Consider the following 22696-nt stretch of genomic DNA (forward strand, 5'->3'; position numbering starts at 1 on the left):
GAAAGATGACAACCTTGACGAGTACCTCTTGTGAGGGGGAAATATTTGGAACACAAATAATTAGTTCTCACATCTAGCAACAGGAGCATATAGATATCTATCTAATATAGTGAATAAATAATTCCACCTAACCTTAAGGCCTGTTCTGCATCTAATGAGATGACTGGAATCTCACTGGATGGAGAAAAAAAATTATATTTAAGAGTCGTCGAATATTTGATGATAATTGTCGGCCCCTAATGAAACTGGTCTGATTTTCAGAGATTATTTTAGGACGACAGGGATCCAGACGGCAAGCCAGCACCTTAGCCAATAGTTTAACATCAGAATTTAACAAACTTATGGGCCTCCAATTGCCTGTAAAGGCATATTGATAAAAAATACTGGTGCACACTTGCAACTACAGTTGTGTACAGTTACTTTAGTTTACATAGTCTATTCAATCTGGTTTTAGAGCCTTTAATGTACACATATTATCCTCTTGTCGAATTCAAATGGGTCAAGCAGTCCCAATCAATGCCATCCAAAACTCATCACTGCGTTTAAGTCCACTTTTTTATGCCCTTGCCTCACTAACTTCCCTCCGTCTCGTTCAATCAAACCTACATCAGAACGCCCACTACTGGCAGAACCCTTGCAATGGGTTTAAATGGAAGGCCCTAACCACTTGATCACTTGTGGGTAAATTAAGTGCGAGAACTGCGTGTTGCTGTTATGATCGTCACAATCAGTCTACTGATCTACCAATGGAACATATGAGTAGACTCGCTCCCTCGAAAATCGAAGGTTTGCCCAAATAAACTTACCTCGTCCACAGGACAAAGCTGAACACACTTCAAAATGGCAGCGGGTATTCCCAGAGGGGAAGTGCTTAAGGAAGTTCATGAGTTGTCTAAATTGTCTAAAAGTGGAGTTAAACACAGCCACATCTGACAGCGACAGAAGGGTAGACTGCTCCTTCTCCTGGTAGCCTTGAAAGTGGCACAATTCACCTGTCATAGTCTAAAAGTGAAGTGGAACACACCCAAAGTCACTGGCGGTGTGATCGGCGCTCAAGGCTGTATGAGGCTCAACCTACGAGTAACGCGGTGCCAGGGTAACGCTGAAGCTTAGTGCATTGACCAGTACATGTAAAATGGCCTTTAACCATTGAAAGGATTCTACTACAAAGACATCAGACATGGCTAACTGATTTTTGGTCACAAATTTATAATACTCTAATGCATGAATAACTTTTAACACTAATACATTTGAAAATTCAATATATACATTATGTGTGGTTTAAGTCTCAAAATACTTTTAGGGCTACTGTATATGTAGAATATCAGATTCCAGTACTATAACTTTAATAGTTTTAATAAAGTATGTGTTAAAATAGCTATACTCCTCTGCTATAAATGCATCAAGTCATTCCACTGAAAACACGTTTGCCCTACCAAACACATTTGCACCAATCCCTGGGTCAGATGTTGGGTAGGTGATGGTCATGTTTGTGCCTGTGTTTACTCTTCAGTTCAGGTGCTGGTGAGGTGGTACTGTTGGTCAGCTGTGGAAAGTATTGAGGCTGCAAAACAAAATTTCTCTGTCAATTAATAGCCAAATAATGTGAAGTAGCAACATGCATGACAAGGTTGGAAACATAAGTAATTTTTACATTTCTATGCTGCAGGTTTAAAATCTTTAATTCCTCCAGAAATTAGTCTAGCTATTGTCATTTTTAAACATCATTTAAGTCAATCCCAATTCTCTAGTTTTCATCTCTTTCGTTTTCAACCAAAATCTGAAGTCTGATCGACGTTGGAGTCTACATCCTGTGCCTGCTGGGTAGTTTCAACATTATTTGTTGTTTATTATTATCATTATTTGTATTCCTCTTTAAAAGAAAAAAGTATCAGCTGTATGGAAGTAAAATAATGCCAAATGTTTTTGAAACAAAAAAGCCTGTTGAATTGCACTACTTGAAAAAAATAGGCATTGCATTAACCATGCTTGCATTTTAATGCATTGTATTTTCAGGGCTTGCATTTTTATGGGCTGAAATTCAGCATGGTTGAATATTTAAGCTGTGAATATTTCAATTAAAAACATTTCAAACACATTTTCATTATTAAAAATTCAATAATCCATATTCACCTTTCATATTTCACTTCCAAAATATTCAAACTGTTTAAAAATACAACCTATAATATTCAACAGGCAATTTTCGGTCCATTTTATTTCGCTTTGCAAATTTGCTTCCACAAATTCAGTGGTTCAAATTCGACAAAAAAAATTCAACATTGACATCCAGGAACTGCAGGAATAGCAGTAGATTGCCGAGCATACTCTCCATCTGCTGTTAGACGATCTCACCAGCAGGAGGTGCAAAAGCGCGCGTTGTTGACGAAGACCAGCAACAGTTAGAACAAGCCATTCATTCATAAAATGAAAATGATTATCTGTGTCAGTATATGCGGAAAAGATGATAAAGACACAAAAGCTGTGTTTATGTTTCATTCAATAACTTCATTGTTACTTTCCCTGTGTAGCCTACATGTTATCAGCTTTCTCTACCATGAACGGATTATAATCGGTTTCGTTCCCTCAATACCTCATCATACTCAAGGATTCTCCTTCCGTCGGGACAAAACACATAGCTTAATGGACTAATACAGTGATATAAAAGTGTGTGTGTGTGTGAGAGAGAGAGTAACGGACATAACTGATTAAAAAAGTACTTTTTTACTTGGCAGTTAAATGATAAATCTCATGTTCACATTTTATGCAAAAATCTGTTTTTTTTACTCAAGGTTGGGAACTTCATGTTCTCAGATGGCATTTGATTACCAAGCCCAATTAAACGCACTTCTCACACCTCTACCTGATCATATATATAGTATGCCTACGTGTGTTGCATTAGCTTAAACTGGGAAGAGTCATAACACTTGCATATTGTTGTCCTCCTATTGTTAGTTTAACTGTAAATCGCTTTGGATAAAAGCATCTGCTGAATTACTGAATGTAGCCAAAATGTAAAATTGGCTTGACATTGGACATTCGCACATTTAGTGGAATATGTCTCTAAAGTTGCATACACCATTGGCATACACGTTTCTAACTTCAATAGCAAACTTCAATTTAATTGAATCCAAAGGGTGCGCATTATCCCTGAAACTACATGAACACTTTACAGTTGGTTTTGTGACTGTAAGTCGTTCTATTCAAATGCTATATTGAAGTTAGAAACGTCTATACCAATGTCGTATACTTTAGAGACGGTCCCTAAATGTGAGAATGTCCAATGTCAATCCAACTTTATGCCAGTATATCACTGGGAAACGCTCAGCATTAAGCTTTGCGCGTTATTCTGAGTCCATCTGCTTGCCTGCGAGTTTGGTCTTTGTATCACTGTAATTAGTCCATTATGTTACGTTAAGCGTTTTATATGTCCAGCAGGGGAATCCTGAAGTAGGAGGGAAACCCTAATAGTCTGCATGCAGCACATCACCACAATATAAAGTTAAGGCAACTAAACAACAAAGAGAAATATGTCAACCTCAAAAATGTAACATTGGATATGTACATCTGCATTGGGGAATAACATTATAATCTCGTTCACGGTAGATGCATGTAGGCTACACAGGAAAAGTAACCGTGAAGACACTGAATTTAACAAAACAGCCGTCATAATAATCACAAATACACTTAGATTGCTGTAAATGAGTTTTATGAATGAATGGTTTGTTCTAACTGTTGCTGGTCTTTGTCAACAACACGCGCTTGCACCCCCTGCTGGTGAGGTCGACTAACAGCAGATGGAGAGTATGCTCAGCAATCTACTGCTTTTTCTGCAGTCAACGTAGTATTTTCTGTCGAATTTGAACCACTGAATTTGTGGAAGAGAATTTGCAAAGCGAAATAAAATGGACCTCAAATTGCAGTTTTTAAACAGTTTGAATATTTTGGAAGTGAAATATGAAAGGTGAATATGGATTATTGAATTTTCAATAATGAAAATGTGTTTGAAATGTTTTTAATTGAAATATTCACAGCTTAAAGGTGCTCTAAGTGATGCGACGTGTTTTTTAGGCCAAATTTTTTTTGTCACATACAGCAAACATCTCCTCACTATCCGCTAGCTGCATGTCCCCTGAACACACTGTAGAGAAACGCGGTCTCTCTAGACACCACAGGCTCCACAAACGGCAACAAAAACAAACTGGGCTCACCCGCACCACGAAACATAATAAACAGAGTTCCAGCCAATAACCGACAAGAAGTATTGGAGGGTGGGGTTTGGGGGGTTAGTGCGCGTGCACGTGAAGGGGGTGTGGAGGAGAGAGAACAGAGAAGCATGAAGAGGGGAGTTTGAATTATGGCCGACACACGACCAAAGAGATGACGTTCCGATGAACAAATTGCAAAGAAGAGGGACAACAAGGATAAGGAACGCGTGAAGTCCCGAATTTACATCGGAAAAACCTAAAGGTGGCGAGAACTCCGCCGGCAGAAGGGCTTCCAATCCGACATAGTTGCTCTGTTTTTGCAGAACAGGTAAATCGTACTTGGTTACTTACGTAACCTCGGTTCCCTTAGAGATAAGGGAACGAGTACTGCGTTGCAAACGCTGTGGGAAAACTCCTTTTCTCGAGAATATTGAAGCCTTTATTTTAAAACGCATTGCTGCAGCATAAGCGAGAGCATCAAGCTCGCGCGAGCTAGCTGATAGGCTGTGCTGCAGGCAACTGCACGAACCAATGGCGAGAGAGCAGAGGCGCGCGAACCAATCAGAGAGCTTGGCGCCCTGCCATACTCGAGCGCGCCAAATAGGGCGTGGCAGGAGAGTATAAATACAGAGAAATCTCGCCATAAAACAGGTCTAATCGACTGAACGAAAATACCTGATGTTCGAGAATAGCACGGCAGGGCAACGCAGTACTCGTTCCCTTATCTCTAAGGGAACCGAGGTTACGTAAGTAACCAAGTACGTTCCCTTACGAGAACGTTCTCTCGTACTGCGTTGCAAACGCTGTGGGAACACTTTTTAAAACGCCGTGCTAAGTCTCGTGACTACTCTAATCCAGGGATCCCGGGATAGAAAGAGTAGCCAGAATACCACAGACCAGAACATCGGGCCTAAAGATATATAGCGTGTACATAGACTAGGGCAAAAAGGCCAGCCTATGTAAAGTTCCCTTACAACTTAGAGAACTAACCTGGATCCAGAGAGCCAGGGTTAGATGGAGAGAACTCGTGCTTGTAAAGCCGGGATCTCTAAGTTATAAAATCTTGCAAATGTGGACGGAGCTGACCAGCCTGCCGCCGCACAAATGTCTTCAATAGGGACACCACTAGTCCAAGCCCACGAGGAGGCGATGCCTCTCGTAGAGTGAGCCCTGACACCTATGGGGCAGGAGAGGCCCAGTGAGGTGTATGCAAGAGCAATAGCATCAACTATCCATCTGGATAGCGTGAGTTTCGTGACCGGCAACCCCTTGGTTCGGCCCCCGAAACAGACAAAGAGCTGTTCAGACTGTCTAAATGAGGCTGAACGCTCCAAGTAAATTCTCAACGCTCTAACAGGGCAGAGCGTGTGAGCATCACTGTCTTCCCCCGAAGCTGGGAGAGCTGACAGCGAAATTACCTGTGCTCTGAACGGAGTAGAGAGCACTTTAGGCACATAACCGTGTCTTGGCTTTAAAAGGACTTTAGAGTCGTTAGGGCCAAACTCAAGACAGGAAGCGCTTATGGAAAGCGCGTGTAAGTCCCCTACTCTTTTGACTGACGCCAGTGCCAGTAAAAGAGCGGTTTTCAGGGAAAGGGATTTTAGGTCCGTTGACCTTAAAGGTTCAAAGGGAGGTCCCTTCAGGGCCCGTAGAACCAGTGAAAGATCCCAGGCCGGCACTGAGGGCGGCCGAGGCGGGTTGAGCCTCCTAGCTCCTTTAAGGAAGCGAACAATAAGGTCGCATTTTCCCAAAGAAGAGCCAGCCACCAGAACGTGAAAAGCCGCGATGGCTGCCACGTATACTTTGAGTGTTGACGGGGAACGTCCCGCGTCCAGCATCTCTTGGAGAAAGGAAAGAACCATTGGCACTTCACAAGTGTACGGGTCGAGGTTTCGAGCCTGACACCAGCTGGAAAACACTGACCATTTAAGGTGGTAGAGACGTCTAGTAGACGGAGCTCTAGCCTCCAGAATAGTATTCAGGACGCCCTCTGGGAGGTCCTGGGGTAGCCGTTGAGTGGCCAAGCATGAAGGGCCCACAAGTCGGGACGGGGGTGCCAGATCCTTCTGTTCGCTTGAGCCAATAAGTCGCTCCTCAGAGGAATTGGCCAAGGGTCTGAAACAGACAGCTGCATCAACTCTGGGAACCAAGATCGGGACCGCCAGAGAGGAGCTATCAGGAGGGTCGCACACCCCGTGTTCCTGATCCGTTCGATGACCTGAGGTAACATCGAGACCGGAGGAAACGCGTAAAGGGGACGATTGGGCCAGTCGTGGGCCAGCGCGTCCCTTTTCTTCGAAAAGAAGATTGGGCAGTGACAGTTGTCTTCTGAGGCGAAGAGGTCTACCTCTGCCTGCCCGAAGACTTCCCATAATAGGAGAACTGTCTGGGGGTGGAGTGACCATTCCTCTGGGGGAACGTTGCCCCGAGAGAGCATGTCTGCTCCTATATTCAACGTGCCCGGCACGTGAGCTGCTCTGAGCGAGCGCAGATTGGTCTGAGCCCATAGTAGCAGCTGAGTCGCTATGGCGAACAGATTGCGGGATCTGAGGCCGCCCTGGCGATTTATGTAGGACACCACCGACATGTTGTCCGTCCGGACCAAGACATGGTGTCCTGCCAGGTGTGGAAGGAAGGTTTTTAGGGCTAGAAAAACTGCTCTCATCTCGAGGCAGTTTATGTGTAGGCGTTTCTCCGAGCTCGACCAGAGGCCGGAGGCAGGCCTGCCCTCGTACAGGGCTCCCCAACCTGAGTTGGAGGCGTCTGTCGAAATGACCCTCCTTTCTGAGACCACTCCCATGCTTACGCCCTGCTGATACCAGCTGGCGTTCATCCAGGGGGCCAGTGCTAGGATGCAATGCTGGTCCACCCTGATATTCAAGATACCTGAACGCCAAGCGTGAGGGGGCACCCGAGGTGCTAGCCACAGCTGAAGAGGACGCATGCGCAGTAGGCCTAGTTGGAGTACTGAAGCTGCCGAAGACATAAGGCCCAAAATCCTCTGATACGTTCGAAGGGGTACATAAGCGCCCTTCGTGAACGACGCGGCGAGCCGCTGGATCGAGAGAGCACGGGTTGATGTGGGCCATGCTCTCATAAGTACGGAGTCTAGAACTGTTCCCAGGAACGTGATACGTTGACTGGGCGACAGAATACTCTTGGAGAAGTTCACTCTGAGCCCCAGGCATTCCAGATGACTGAGAAGCCAGGCTTTGTGAGTATTGGACTCCGCCTCTGACTGAGTCAAAATGAGCCAGTCGTCGAGGTAGTTCAGGATGCGCATTCCCCGCTGTCTTAGGGGGGAGAGAGCCGCATCCATGCATTTCGTGAACGTACGAGGTGCCAGTGCCAGTCCAAAAGGTAGAACTGTGTACTGGTATGTCTGCCCCTCGAAGGCGAATCTCAAGAATGGCCTGTGGTGGGGGTTCACTTGTATGTGAAAGTACGCGTCTTTTAGATCCACTGAGAAGAACCAATCGCCTGGGCGAATTTGCGCCAGGAAGTGTTTGGTTGTAAGCATTCTGAACGGCCGTGTCATGAGGGCTTTGTTCAGATGTCTGAGATCTAAAATGGGTCTTAAGCCGCCGTCCTTCTTCGGAACGAGGAAGTAACGGCTGTAAAACCCTGACTCGCTTAGTGCGGCGGGAACTCTCTCGATAGCCCCCTTTGCCAGCAGACCCTGTACTTCGGTGCGGAGGACGTGGGACAATGTGCTCCTTACCGAAGTTTGAATAACAGCTCGAAAGCGTGGTGGTCTGCGGGAGAACTGAAGCGAGTAACCGCGCTTTATAATGTTCATTACCCACTCTGAGATAGAGCTTAGATTCTCTGCCCGAGCCCGAGCCCGGACTCGACCCGACCCGACCCGCGGGCCGGGTCGGGCCGATATTTCCCGCCACTGTCCTCGGGCCGGGTCGGGTCGGGCCCTTGATAAATCACGTCACGTGTCATGCGCAGCGTCTCGTCCACTCGAAGTCTCGCACGCTCGACGTATCACACCTGCTGTGCGTGCTGTAGCCTACTATTCTGTACTATAGTGCAACATGGAGATTGTAGAGGCAAAGAAAAAAATAAAAACAGGCGAATTAACTCTGAGCAATTTTGAAGGAAAATCGGAGGTATGGAAACATTTTAAGCTAGTCGTAGGGAGTGACAACATATGTGTTGGCTTTGTCTCGTGCATTAAATGCGGCACGCTGCTCGCCTACGACAGCAAAAAAACGGGGACATCGACTATGAACAGACACATGAAGCAGGCTTGCCATGACAGAAATGATAAAAGTAGTAAGCCTCAGCCCTCAATGTCCTCTTTTGTTACTTTTCCAAGCATTCCCCAGAGGGCGAGGCAAGCCATCACAGAGAAATGCGTTGAGTTTTGCTGCAGGGACATAAGGCCATTTTACGTTGTAAGTGGCCAGGGCTTCGAGCGGCTAGCTCAAGAATTAATCAATGTTGGTGCTACATATGGTCGTGTATCGGCCCAGTCCATTCTGCCTCACCATAGCACCGTTTCCAAGGCTTGCGTAGAAAAGGCAGATGAGAGGAGGAAAGTTCTGGCACAGACGCTCAAAGATGCTCTGAAGAATGGAGACGTTGCGATGAGCACAGATATGTGGACTGATGACTACAAAAAGATAAGTTACATCGCAATAACGTGCCATTATATCACCGACGACTATAATTTAGTTGGTAAAACTCTCACCACCGCAATGTTTCCCGTGGAAGATGCTAAAACGGGAAAAAACATCAGACGCGAGATAGTGTGCTTGCTGGTCAACAAATTTGGCCTCGACCCTAGCTCCCTCAGCCGAATAGTGTGGGTAACAGATGAAGGCAGCAACATAATCAAAGCCCTGGAACCATATAGGAGGCTTTCTTGTCTCGATCACCTAATTAATACTGTCCTTCGCCACGGTCTGCATGCCGACGCACTGTCCGAAAACGCGCCGGATATAGGAGAGACCATATCTGCTGCGAAAGGACTTGTAAGATATCTAAAACAATCTGGCCTGGTTGCGCAATTGTCAAAGACAGTGCTACAGATGGGGGAGACGCGATTCAGCACAGTGTACCTCACACTCAAGTCAGTGCAAGACATATACTCAGAGCTACGGGAGAAACTGGAGACCCGCGGTGAGGTTGAGCGCATCGAAAATATTGCACCTGACTTATTGAGCTTTCTGGTCACATTTTTGGAGCCATTCTATAATGCCCAGAGAGAGTTGGAGGGCGACAAATATGCAACCATAAACCTGGTCTGCCTCTGGGTTGAGAGACTGAAGAGACATTGCCAGCCCTCTCCCACCGACTCACCGCAGCAAGCATTTGTGCGCCAGAGACATGCCGAGTTCATTGTGCAAAAAATCAAGGTGAACATGCTGCACAAAGTTGCTCTTTTCCTCTGGCCCAAATTCAACAAATTGAGGATGATGTCTCCTGTAGAGATAGCTGAAGTACATGCCCACGTTCGCACCCTACTCTTGCCTGTGGAGGAAGATGCTGCAGCGGCTGACAGTGCAATGAGCAGCAGTACTGGCTTCACACCACCAGCAGCCAGGCCCAGGAGAGACTCCGAATTTGCTGAGTGGGAGAACCAAGACGATGATAACGAACCAGATGAGGATGAGGTGGCTATGTACAATTCACAGAAGCATGCCATGGATGACGACCGGGACCTACTGAAATGGTGGAAAGTGAACGGATTGGTGTACCCAAAACTAGCCAGGCTGGCAAGATCCGTCCTCTGCATTCCAGCAAGCAGCAGCAGCAGCGAGCGGGTGTTCAGCGCAGCTGGCCGAACGATAGAGCAGAGGAGGACCGCTCTGAAACCAGAAACTGTGGACGCAATCTTGTTCTTGCATGACAACATGTAGAACCATGTAAGTAGGCTATAGCTTTGTGATTAATATGGTATTATATAATGATTACATATATAGCAGGCAGCCTTGGCCTAATCAATTTCTCACACTTCATCTACAGGCTCATACACAGCACAGCAGGAGGCTACCAGACTGGAGCAGCGTTTTTGCACTATAGACCTACGTTTTATAATAGGCTTTACAAATATTTATTTTGTTTAAAAAATATGATATGTTCTAAAACATTGTTTAATTATATTAAAGTAGTAGGCCTATAGTCTTAGGCCATCATTTTCGGTGTTCATCATTATTCACGGTTTATTTTTTTATTTTTATTTTTTTACGTTTCATTCGGAATTTCAGATCCATTTACGATCCATTCAATTATTTCTGAATAAACAACGCAGTTTACATGCTTCTTCCTTGTCGCATTATTCATTAAGATAATAATTAATAAATGCAGGCACAATTATGAACGTGATAAATGTTACAGATATGTTTTACTATGCACAAACAAATGCCTTTCAACATGTGCAAAATTCAGAATTAAATGAATGTGCTGCAATTTGTACAAAAAGAGTACCAAGTACCTTACGTGTTTTAGCCATTAAATAAGCACATTTAGTTTAAAGTTTGTTAAGTTTTGTTTTGAAGCAAGATTTTCTTTAAAGTGAATTTCGTTTAGTATAAATTGTATCTTAAATTTTGATACATTTTTCATCAACCCATTAATACATAAAAAGCAATATAGCAGACACTATAATCATGACATGAAGTCGCCGGCGCGCCACGGTCACTTACACCATTTGAAACTCGTAACACACGCTGTCACCGAATTTACAAATGCACATCTTGCTTGTTGCTCACACACATATTATGTTAAAATAACAAAATGTTGAAGTAACATTATTAATAATAATTAATCTTTAAGAATATTTGATTGAATGCTGAATGTTGTGCTTGTTAAATTTAGTAAAATTAAAACTTTAATAGTGATAATTAAAATAATTGAATATTAAATATTGAGTGGCCTTTTTTTTTTTTGCTCATTTATTAATAGTATTTATATAATATATATAACTGCGCAGCTCCCCCCTGTAGCCTAAATAATCTAGCACAGCAGCACCTGCGTTAAAAAAAAATTCTGGCTCCGCCTCTGGTTATAACGGCCCACATATTAAAAATGGTCGGGTTTAAATCGGGCTCGGGCTCATAATTACAGTGAACGTGTCGGGCCGTGCCGGGTTCGGACACAACGGGCTCGGGCTCGGGTAGGGTCGGGCTTGATTTGTTGGGCCCGATCTAAGCTCTACTCTGAGACTCCGGGTATGGCCTGCCACGCCATAGCCCGATGAACCAGAGGTATAATCATGTCTGAAGACTGAGCGCCTGGAGACGGGGGCTCGACTAGACATGAAAGTGAAATTTTGCTCGATTTGTGCTTTTTGTGGGTCGCTGTTAAAACAGCGTCTGTGTGCAGAGGTGCATGAAGAATAACAGGCCCTATTTCTGCATTTAAAACCACTCCAGCCGCCTGAGCTGAAGAGGGGGCTGTGAGAAGCGTTCGAGCGATCTTCGGGGCTGGTCCGGCCGCGGCGGGACATGAACCCCTCTTCCTGTCGGTTAGGACGGCTTCTTAGGCTCGTGGTCGAGCGTGAGCTTCGGCCTGGGCCCCTGGCGCTTGGGGAACGGGTACCGTTTCGCCGGCTTTAGGTGCTGACCGGTTTCAGCCGCTGGGCGGGGCTGGTGAACCTGAGGCACTGACTTTTCTGGCCGCGGCGCGCTCTTGGGGCGCCGTGAAGCCGAGCTGGAGCGTTTGGGGAGAAAGTGCTTCATAGCACTTGAAGCCTTCTGTGCTTCAGTGAAACGCTCCGCGAAGCCGTTAACAGATGGGCCGAAGAGACCAGATGTGGAGATCGGAGAATCCAAGAAGGCGGTTCTATCTGCGTCCTTGATCTCCGTCAAGTTGAGCCACAGGTGGCGCTCAAGCACAATCAAACTGGCCATACTGCGGCCGAGGGCTTGTGCGGTGGTCTTCGTGGCCCGAAGCGCCAAATCTGAAGCACTACGGAGGTCTTTCAGGGTGTCCGGGAAAGGGCCTGACTCATCCATGGAGCGGAGGAGCTTTGCTTGGAACGCCTGAAGTGTAGCCATGGCGTGAATCCCCGAAGCAGCTTGGCCAGCGGCGGTATAGGCGCGGGCGGCCAAAGCTGAGGTAGCCCTGCAAGGCTTAGAAGGCAGCGCCATTTTGGACCTCCAACTGCCTGCAGTGGGAGGGCACAAATGAACGGCGACCGCTTCCTCGATGGGGGGAAGAGACACGTAGCCCTTCTCTTCAGCGCCGTCGACAGAGGAGAGAGTATGAGAAGCTGAAGAGCGCGTTCGCGCTGAAAAGGGCGCGCGCCAGCTTTTAGTGAGCTCCTCGTGAACCTCCGGCAGAAAGGGGGCGGCGCGCTGACGGGGGGCCTGTTGGCGGCCCGGCAGGTACCACTCGTCGAGGCGGCCTCTCGTAGGTTCAGCTGGGGAAAGCCAGTTGAGTCCTAGTTCGTCGACAGCGCGAGACATGACACGGAAAAGTTCGGCGTCAATGCTCGCACGTGCGTCAGGACGATCACACAGAGAGGAGGGGGTGGGGTCCGCAGAGCCCGACCATTCCTCGCTCTCAGATGCCGCCACAGAAACTGCGTCATCATCCTCCGCGGATCCGCCAAAGGAAACGAGTCCCACCGCTTCGAGAGAGGGGCGTTGATCGCTCCTCGCGAACAGAACCGGAGATGGGGGGGAGGGCGAAGCACGCGGGGAGAGACCCGGCGTGAGCTCTTCAACCTCACCGCTTTCAGGGATCCTCTGATCTCGTCGCTTCTTCCTACGGGGCTCGTGGGGCGCCGAAGACGGAAGTGAAGCGGGTTCACCCTCTGAAGTAGCGAGGGTGAAACGTGACCGGAGAACCGCCATGGTCATGCTGTCACAGTGTGGACAGCCGCCTTTAGTGAGCGCTGACTCGGTGTGCTCAGGACCGAGGCAGACAGCACACAGTGTGTGTCTATCAGACACGTGCAGGGAAACCCCGCAGGAATCACAAACGGGCATTTGAATCAACGCCGTTTGCGCGCTGTGAAAACAGCGATTTGCTCTTTTGTGAGATAGCAAAAAAGGATACTCGTCGGATGCCACAGGGAAACGCTCAGCCGGCGATGCAATGAAGATCTGCCAAGACGCGAAGCTGTTCCGCTGAAGGGCTTTTCCACGACGAGCGGCTTCTCTCTGGAGATTTCAGCGAAGAGGTGAGTCTCGAAGCTGAAGGAGATTAGATCTGTTTTATGGCGAGATTTCTCTGTATTTATACTCTCCTGCCACGCCCTATTTGGCGCGCTCGAGTATGGCAGGGCGCCAAGCTCTCTGATTGGTTCGCGCGCCTCTGCTCTCTCGCCATTGGTTCGTGCAGTTGCCTGCAGCACAGCCTATCAGCTAGCTCGCGCGAGCTTGATGCTCTCGCTTATGCTGCAGCAATGCGTTTTAAAATAAAGGCTTCAATATTCTCGAGAAAAGGAGTTTTCCCACAGCGTTTGCAACGCAGTACGAGAGAACGTTCTCGTAAGGGAACCATTTTTCTTTCTAAACTGACGTTCATGTTCGCCAAACCAACACAAGGATGTAATTAGCTAGAACTATGCAGTCAGCGTTAACTTTGGTGAATACAACATGTATGTTTCTAGTAGTGATCAATCTCGATCAAGCAAATTCACAGTAGGGCGACAATTTGTGTGAACGATTGTTTTCATCCACTCTTTGACGTGTTTGAATGTTCATTTATAGGCTATTGACAACTTTGACTAAATTTGTTTACGCCGCCGTTGTTTATGCTCACTCGACACTGGGAAACGCGAAGCTAACGTTATCTTGCTATTATTTGCGTCCTTGTATGGGAGCTATAGTTATAACCTCAGATGGCGAAACGATTAAAGTAATGTTTCTCTTTTTCTGCATTCTGTTCTGCAATATATAAAAGCATTTATCTAACTTGGCGACATTACACATTGAATGAAGTATCAGTAAAACTTAACTTTGTTTGTAGTGACTATTTTGACTTTCCTTTATGTCGGAAGGGAGGGGAGGAGGGAGGAGACGGGATGAGGAGGAGGGAGGGTCTAGCTAGCCTCCGTTTTGTTTGACAACAATTCGAATGTCAACAAGAAGTAATGTCTCCCGGGATCGCTTAGAGCACCTTTAAATATTCAACCATGCTGAATTTCAGCCCATAAAAATGCAAGCCCTGAAAATACAATGAATTAAAATGCAAGCATGGTTAATGCACAGCAAAAACTCCAGTGTTAAATTAACACTCCTGGGAGTGTATATGAGTCCACACTCAAGAGTGTAAAGTGTTAAAATATGAGTGTTAAATTAACACTCAAGAGTGTTAAAGTTAATGAGCTAATTAAGTGATTAATTTAGTAATGATTGATCATTATTGAAGACACCTGATGTTAACAAGCAGAATCACTGAAGGAGAAAATCACAAATTGTAAGCCACCGTTATGGTGATGGGTGTTTGCTTTAGTCGGGCTCTTGACCTTTATACATTTACTTTAGATTTTGTTTGGCTGTTGTATCTTATAACTGCCAGATGAACAAAGAGAAAAAGTGATCTGATGGTGTTGGTTATATTATGACAATCATCATTTGAACTTGATCACTGAACTCATTAAGATCCTTATTTCTGACTTAGATTTATGTTGTTGATTACAGCATAACTGTGAATCTGCATAAATATCCAGAATTTTAGATATAATACAAATGATTTCTTAAAAGTTGTTTAAAAAAAAAAAAAAAAAGTAGGCACACACAGACGTCAAGATTCAGTCTATGCATCTCAACAATGGTGACGAGCAGAATATTCAATTAGGAAAAGTAAATTACACAGACAATTCAGATCATAATTTATTCATACCGCAATGCATGATGGGAGCCATTAATGAGTTGTGATTGGTGGCAGCGACTGCAACATGCTTTATTATTGTCACCATTGTTGAGATTCACAGGCTGATTATTGATGTCTGTGTATCTAAATAAACTCATTTGAAAGTCTTTTGATCAGAACAATGGTTATCGAATATTTTTGGATTATATGAAAAATACTGAAAATCATGTGCTGTAGAATCACAGAGCTGCTGTAACTAACAAGTTAAGCCATCTCAATAAGTTTTGTTTTACAGATCACAACATGATTATGTCAAAACATAACCAACACCATCAGATCACATTGTCTCTTTGTTCATCTGACTGTTATAAATCAATAACAGCAGACAAGCAAAATTTAAAGTAAACATATAAGTATCAAGAGCCCAACTAAAGCAAACACCCAGCACCTTAATGGTAACTTACAATTAGTGATTTCCTCCTTCAGTGATTCTGCTTGTTAACATCAGGTGTCTTCAATAATGCTCAATCATCACTAAATTAATCACTTAATTATCTCATTAACTTTAACACTCTTGAGTGTTAATTTAACACTCATATTTTAACACTTTACACTTTTGAGTGTGGACTCATATACACTCCCAGGAGTGTTAATTTAACACTGGAGTTTTTGCTGTGTGCAATGCATATTTTTACAAGTAGTGCCATTCAACAGGCTTTTTTGTTTCAAGAACATTTGGCATTATTTTACTTCCATACAACTGTATGCAGTGGCAGACATTTGGTTTTTGGCCACTGAAAATGTGTACAATTTACTAATTTACTCATCGAACCACATTACTGTAAGATTACACTGTAAAGAATTGCTGTAAAAAAAACAGCCAAATTTTACAGTAACATGCTGTTTTCCATTAAAACAGCAACATACCGTAGAAAAAATGCATTCTGGGTGATATTTGTCGTTTTCGAGAAAGTAGCCTACAGGAATATACTGTAAATTAACAGCGCTCAAAGTCGACACTCAGAGACTGTGTTCCAAATCCAGCCCGATCTCATCCCAAGGCGTCATATACTGACGCTTTTGACATTTCGTCTACATCCAACGCACATGGCACCCTTTGGCGTCAATATGAGAGGCAGATAGATATGGGCCAGAAGGTGCCTCCTAGCGGTCTAACCCTAACTCTACCCCAGACCTAAACCTACCCATAACCGAACAAAGCTCTGTGCGTGTCATATTGACGCTAAAGGGTGCCATGTGCGTTGGATGTAGACGAAATGTCTAAAGTGTCAGTATATGACGCCCTAGGATGAGAATGCGTTGTCCAAATCATACCCTATACCCTCATTCACTATTCCCTACATTAGTTCACTAATATAGTCCACTTGACTGAGTGAACAATTTCATAGTTAAATCAGACTCTGATGAACTCCTGCTGTTAACAAGCAGAATCACTGAAGGAAAGAGGAAAAAAAGATTAAATCAACTGAAGATCTAAGCAGAGGAGGATACAGCATTACCAGCTTCACTTATTACTAACAAGTTTGACTTTATTTCTGTCAGACGTCTACAGAAGGTCTTATTAAAAGATGACAGATGTTTAGATGTCATTTTATTTTCATTTGATGTTATCATGATGGTGATCAGTGACTGCTTTAGTTGGGCTCTTGACCCTTGAACAATAGTTGTTTCTTCAAAATAGATTTACTATGGCAAAAAAGCTGAAAAAAATCGGGATCAGATGACAATGGCTGTTTGCTAATGGTCACAATCTCATTTACTTTTCATTTATTTGGATGATGTTTTATTATTATTGATTATGTAATTTTTGCTTTTATTTTTGCTGTTGGTTTATGTTGACTTTTAGTAGCGTGTTTTGTGATGTTCAGATTTGATGTTATCTTTTTTGTTGATTGTCACCATTGTTGAGATTCATTGGCTGATTCTTGATGTTTGTGTGACCATAATGGTAACATCAAATGAAACAAAACAACATCTAAATCTCTTTTAATTCTCAATAGGAATTGCTGTAGACGTATGAAGAAAAATTTAAGTCAATCTGGTTAGTAATAAGTGAAGCTGGGAATGCTATTTTTTGGAGTTGTTTAATCCTTCTCTGCTGAGATCTTGAGAGATTTAATGTCTTCTGTGGCTGAAAGTCAGTTGTAGCTCTTGTGTTTCACTTTTTTATCTTCTTGTTGTTCCTCTGTCTTTCAGTGATTCTGATTATTAACATCAGGTGTTCAATCCCTAATGCTCAATCATCATAATTAATCACTGAATTATATTATTAAATTCAACACTGCTTCAGTGTTACTCTTTCACTCTGTAGTGTGGACATACAAGTGTTCATTTAAAACTGAAGATTTTGCAGTGGGGTTAAAAGGGTTAAAAGTGTTAAATAAATAACATTTTATATTAAGAGGTATTAATTTTCAGTGGAATCAAATTAAGTCAGTTCACAGTACTGTCAGTATAAATACTAGTTTTTGAACTCAAAATGTTTGAAGCAATCGGTTTCCCAAATGATACGAGTTACCTTCCGTGGTATTTTTACGGTAACATACTGTAAAAAAGGAGAGCTGTAAATTAACAGTAAAGGGCTGTAAATTAACAGTACATTTTGACCCTTCTCTACAAAATAGTGGATTACTCAGTCAATATACATCCATTACATTTAAACAATTTAAATTTAAATTCAAATTTAAACAAATTCCTTTAATTAAAATATGAATCATTTCTTATTTCTTTATTATTATTATTTTTTGTTGTTGTAAATTAACACAATGGAAAATTTTTCATTGTTTTTTCTATTGAATTAATGGCAATTAATTACGCCATGGATTTGTTTTCCCTTGTGCTAAACTATGCCCACAGTAGTTGATATGTAGTGCATTTTTTTATACCTACATTTAACATCAATAAATGTTTCCATCAAGCACATTTGATGTGTCAAATGTAAGCTCAAACTAGTTGCAAGCTGTACTTGCCTGATCATCAGTGTCTTTGAGCCCTTAGGACATTAAACCAGTGTTTGTGCAAGGACATTTTTCTCCTTGTAAACCTAAAGACTTCACAAGTTCATAATTTGGAATCAAAGACTTTTTTTTATTAACCTTTTTACTTTTTTGAGTTTGAGAATATATTTTTCATTTCTTCCTATCAACATTATCTTTCTTTACTGTAGATTCCTACCCCAGGAGGTCTGCGTCTTATGCCTTTCTCATAGCGTCTTCCGAGACGATCATTTTCTCTGCCCCATCCCGTTCCCCCATCCTCCTGGAAGTATGGCAGCTCTAAAAGCTCTTCACAGGACAACCTGCCAGAGGGATCCATAACTAGGCAGGACTACAAAGACACAAACACACATACACATTTACTTGTAAGTCTGCCGAACCCATCTTACAATGTTCAAAATCAAATCACATCATTCTAAGTATTCAGACCATTATCTACAACAGAATGTTCAGTCTTAGTACTTTCCAACTCAGCTAACTCTCCAATAAATGAACCCAGGTACAGAAGAGTTATGAGCAGTGAGTTGTTAAATTCCAAAAAATAATCTTTACTTAAGGTAAAAAGGCAACAAAGCACAACAAAATGTATGAAGCACCATAACCCATACTCAGAATTTGTCCTGTGCATTTAACCCATCCAAATTAGTGCACACACAGAGTAGTGAGTAATGAACACACACACTGCAAACCATGACACATTATGCTGTGGCGCCCGGGGAGCGATAGTGGTTAGATGCCTTGCTCAAGGGCACCTTAGTGCCCTGGAGCAAAAAACCTCAAACCTCACCTCATCCAAAAACAATAAGTACAATTTACTTAATTTTCCTTTGTCAAGTTTTTGCACACATATTTTTTAAGTAAATTTCACATATGGATAAGTTAAAGTGCCCCTATTATGCCATTTTAAAGTCTCCTAATGTTGTTTTGGAGTCTCCTACAACAGGTTTACATGCATCAAAGGTAAAAAAAAAAAAAAAAAAAGTTTTCATTTTCTCATAATATACATTTGCACGTCATCACCACATTTTCAATGATTCTCAAACGACTCGTCAGATGAATCAATCTCTCTAAATCCCTCCTTTCCGCGAGCTACTCTGCTCTGATTGGCCAGACAGCTTAGTCTTTGTTTACCGTGTCGAAAACAAAAAACACCCATTGCCATAATAACGTCAGCTCTGATTGTCCTGAGGCTTCCTACACCGTAAACTAAACACAGTAACGAACAATGACGTCGATTTTACCATATCAATCCTAGGGCGAGTCAGATGATGAAACACTGGAAGAACTACATATTCAACCCGAACCTCCATAGCAAGGACGACTCGAGCAGGACTCAGTCTTTCTCAGTGACACACTACTCAGTTTGAGGTACATTATGAGATGTTGCAACTGTAATTCCTCAACATCAGCATTAACAAGAGCATGTCCATCAACAAGCCGATTATTTTACTTGTAAGTTACTTATTTATTTACAGAGAATGTTTCTAATGTATTGCAGTGAACATGTGGAAACTGTGTCAATAACAGTGCATACATTAGTGGAGCTCTAGCAAGAATGACTGATGTAACATAAATGTTGGTAAAACAAATCTTGCTCCATGTACTTTCCTCAAAGTAGTGATAACGACAGACAATCTGCATTAATAGACACAGTTTTAGGTAATAGTAGCCCACAACTGATTAGCAGCAGTATTTCAGTAAGACAGTAATAATGTGAGTTAACCAGTTAGCAGGAGACCAACACAATATAAAACTCAAAACTAAGTATTTTGAAGTATCTTTTAAGAGCAAGCGGTTTGTGAATCCTGCATTGACACTGGTATCATGGTAAAGATGAATTTTAACCACTGATTCTTAATTCACATGATCGTCCTTGGGCTGTGAAAAAAAAAACTGGCTTAACCTTCACATTGTAGAGCACAGCGTCTTCTCGACATGATGGTATCCAGCATCCATAGGAATCAGCTGGCGGTTTGAGGGGGTTCAGGTTTTCCCTGGTGTGCGCGCAATAAGTGGGCAGGCAATATGCTAATGTTTCGTCTTGATGTCACAACAAAACGGCTTATGACTCATTTGAAAAACAATTCATTTCATTGACTCAGAGTCGACTCTTACTTTTGAAAGACAATAACTTTATATACGGTGGACTTTCAGATTTAAAACTTTGCAGGATGTTTTCATTCACTTAGAGCTAGTTACACACTACATGAAAGTCATTTTCAAAAATCCATCATAGGGGCACTTTAAGTAAAATTAACATAGAAAATAAGTCATTTTAACTTGGCCAGTAAAAGGTTGAGCAATTTCTATTTAGTTGTAGTTTTCTTCACAATATATTTTACTCAAACAATTTAACACTGAATTAAACCACACTTTTAATATGCTTTATTTAGAAACAACTAAGTAAATAGTACAATAAATAATGTGTAAACACCATATATATACAAAATACATCTGAATACAGAGACCTCAATACTTGGTAAAGCATTAAAGCTCTCAATAGTTCCAAACAAAGTAGAGCTGTCAATACATTTGAATGGCTTTAAGCAGGATTGACAACAGCTTCACTATACAGGTATTTGCAGCAATTTTTGGTAATTTTTGGTGAGGCAACATTAATGTTAATGTTGTTTTTGTATTTAACCTACAAGTATTCCTAACTTACTCCTTGGTGATCAAATGTGACCATACACCTCAACTATTTTTCAATTAAATAAAAGTTCTATATTTTAGTTCAATAATATTTATTTAATATTTTGAGGAGATCTTTTGTTACTAAATACTATTTGTGCAATAATTATGGTCCATTAATGACCACTTAAAATATTATTTCCCCCAAATATTTATATTGTGTAATATTCAAGGTTAAAATTGAGAAAAGGGTTTTAAATTCCAATACAAAGAGTCAATTTGTGGCCGGAAAAAGAGTAATTTCAATCAATTGTAATTGCATTGTTTCCCCACTAGGAGCCTGTATGGCTCTTTAATAAATATACATGTATCTACTAGTCTAGTTGCTCGCAACTGTTTACTTATTTTTAGGTTTTGCATTTGAATAAATATTTAGATCAAATTCTAGATTTTTTTTCCTTATATATTTCAATGATACTCATATAAGCACACACTAGTATATATTAATGAATGCATTGAAATCAACCCAAGAAAAGTTTAAAATAGTGCTAAAAAAGGCAAACTGTATTCATCAAAAGATGTTTTCCCCTCTTACGTACAGTAGGCTATTTACATATGGATTGATGCTGAATCAGTCCAGCACAGCAGTAATGACTTTTTGAACTTCTTCACTTATAAGATTAATAATATCAGGGATAAAATTATAACTATGCAACCGTCTACTACAGTATCGCATCAGGCAGTGCATTGTAGTCTTCCTGAGGAAAAATTTGATTCATTCGTTGCTATAGGAGAGGAAGAATTTACTAAACTCGTTAAATCATCTAAATCTACAACATGTATGTTAGACCCTATACCGACTAAGCTACTGAAAGAGATGCTTCCAGAGGTCATACACAGCAAAAACTCCAGTGTTAAATTAACACTCCTGGGAGTGTATATGAGTCCACACTCAAGAGTGTAAAGTGTTAAAATATGAGTGTTAAATTAACACTCAAGAGTGTTAAAGTTAATGAGCTAATTAAGTGATTAATTTAGTAATGATTGATCATTATTGAAGACACCTGATGTTAACAAGCAGAATCACTGAAGGAGAATATCACAAATTGTAAGCCACCATTATGGTGATGGGTGTTTGCTTTAGTCGGGCTCTTGACCCTTATGCATTTACTTTAGATTTTGTTTGGCTGTTGTATCTTATAACTGCCTGATGAACAAAGAGAAAAAGTGATCTGATGGTGTTTGTTATATTATGATAATCATCATTTGAACTTGATCACTGAACTCATTAAGATCCTTATTTCTGACTTAGATTTATGTTGTTGATTACAGCATAACTGTGAATCTGCATAAATATCCAGAATTTTAGATATAATACAAAGGATTTCTTAAAAGTTGTTTTTAAAAAAAAAAAAAAATCTTTATTTTAGGCACACACAGACGTCAAGATTCAGTCTATGCATCTCAACAATGGTGACGAGCAGAATATTCAATTAGGAAAAGTAAATTACATAGACAATTCAGATCATAATTTATTCATACCGCAATGCATGATGGGAGCCATTAATGAGTTGTGATTGGTGGCAGCGACTGCAACATGCTTTATTATTGTCACCATTGTTGAGATTCACAGGCTGATTATTGATGTCTGTGTTTCTAAATAAAATTCATTCGAAAGTCTCTTGATCAGAACAATGGTTATGAAATATTTTTGGATTATATGAAAAAAACTGAAAATCATGTGCTGTAGAATCACAGAGCTGCTGTAACTAACAAGTTAAGCCATCTCAATAAGTTTGGTTTTACAGATCACAACATGATTATGTCAAAACATAACCAACACCATCAGATCACACTGTCTCTTTATTCATCTGACTGTTATAAATCAATAACAGCAGACAAGCAAAATTTAAAGTAAACATATAAGTATCAAGACCCCAACTAAAGCAAACACCCATCACCTTAATGGTAACTTACAATTAGTGATTTCCTCCTTCAGTGATTCTGCTTGTTAACATCAGGTGTCTTCAATAATGCTCAATCATCACTAAATTAATCACTTAA

At 41.9% G+C, this 22696-nt stretch overlaps 1 protein-coding gene across 1 annotated transcript in view; it reads right to left on the bottom strand.

The window, feature by feature from the left end:
• Positions 1 to 1462: 1462 nt before the first annotated feature.
• The window catches only part of LOC311297483 (cyclin-dependent kinase-like 1), a gene marked incomplete at its 3' end in the record, with an annotated part of 60582 nt that continues 39348 nt past the window's right edge, over positions 1463 to 22696 (bottom strand). The window contains exons 9-10 of the mRNA XM_084419787.1: positions 18180 to 18332; positions 1463 to 1564 (exon numbers count right to left, since the gene is read on the bottom strand). Of these exons, the coding sequence (XP_084275913.1) occupies positions 1463 to 1564; positions 18180 to 18332 (255 nt within the window). The remainder of the gene's footprint in view (positions 1565 to 18179; positions 18333 to 22696) is intronic.

Source organism: Rutilus rutilus (genome assembly GCF_951802725.1).
Source record: "Rutilus rutilus genome assembly, chromosome: 9".
Classification (NCBI taxonomy): Eukaryota; Metazoa; Chordata; class Actinopteri; order Cypriniformes; family Leuciscidae; genus Rutilus; species Rutilus rutilus.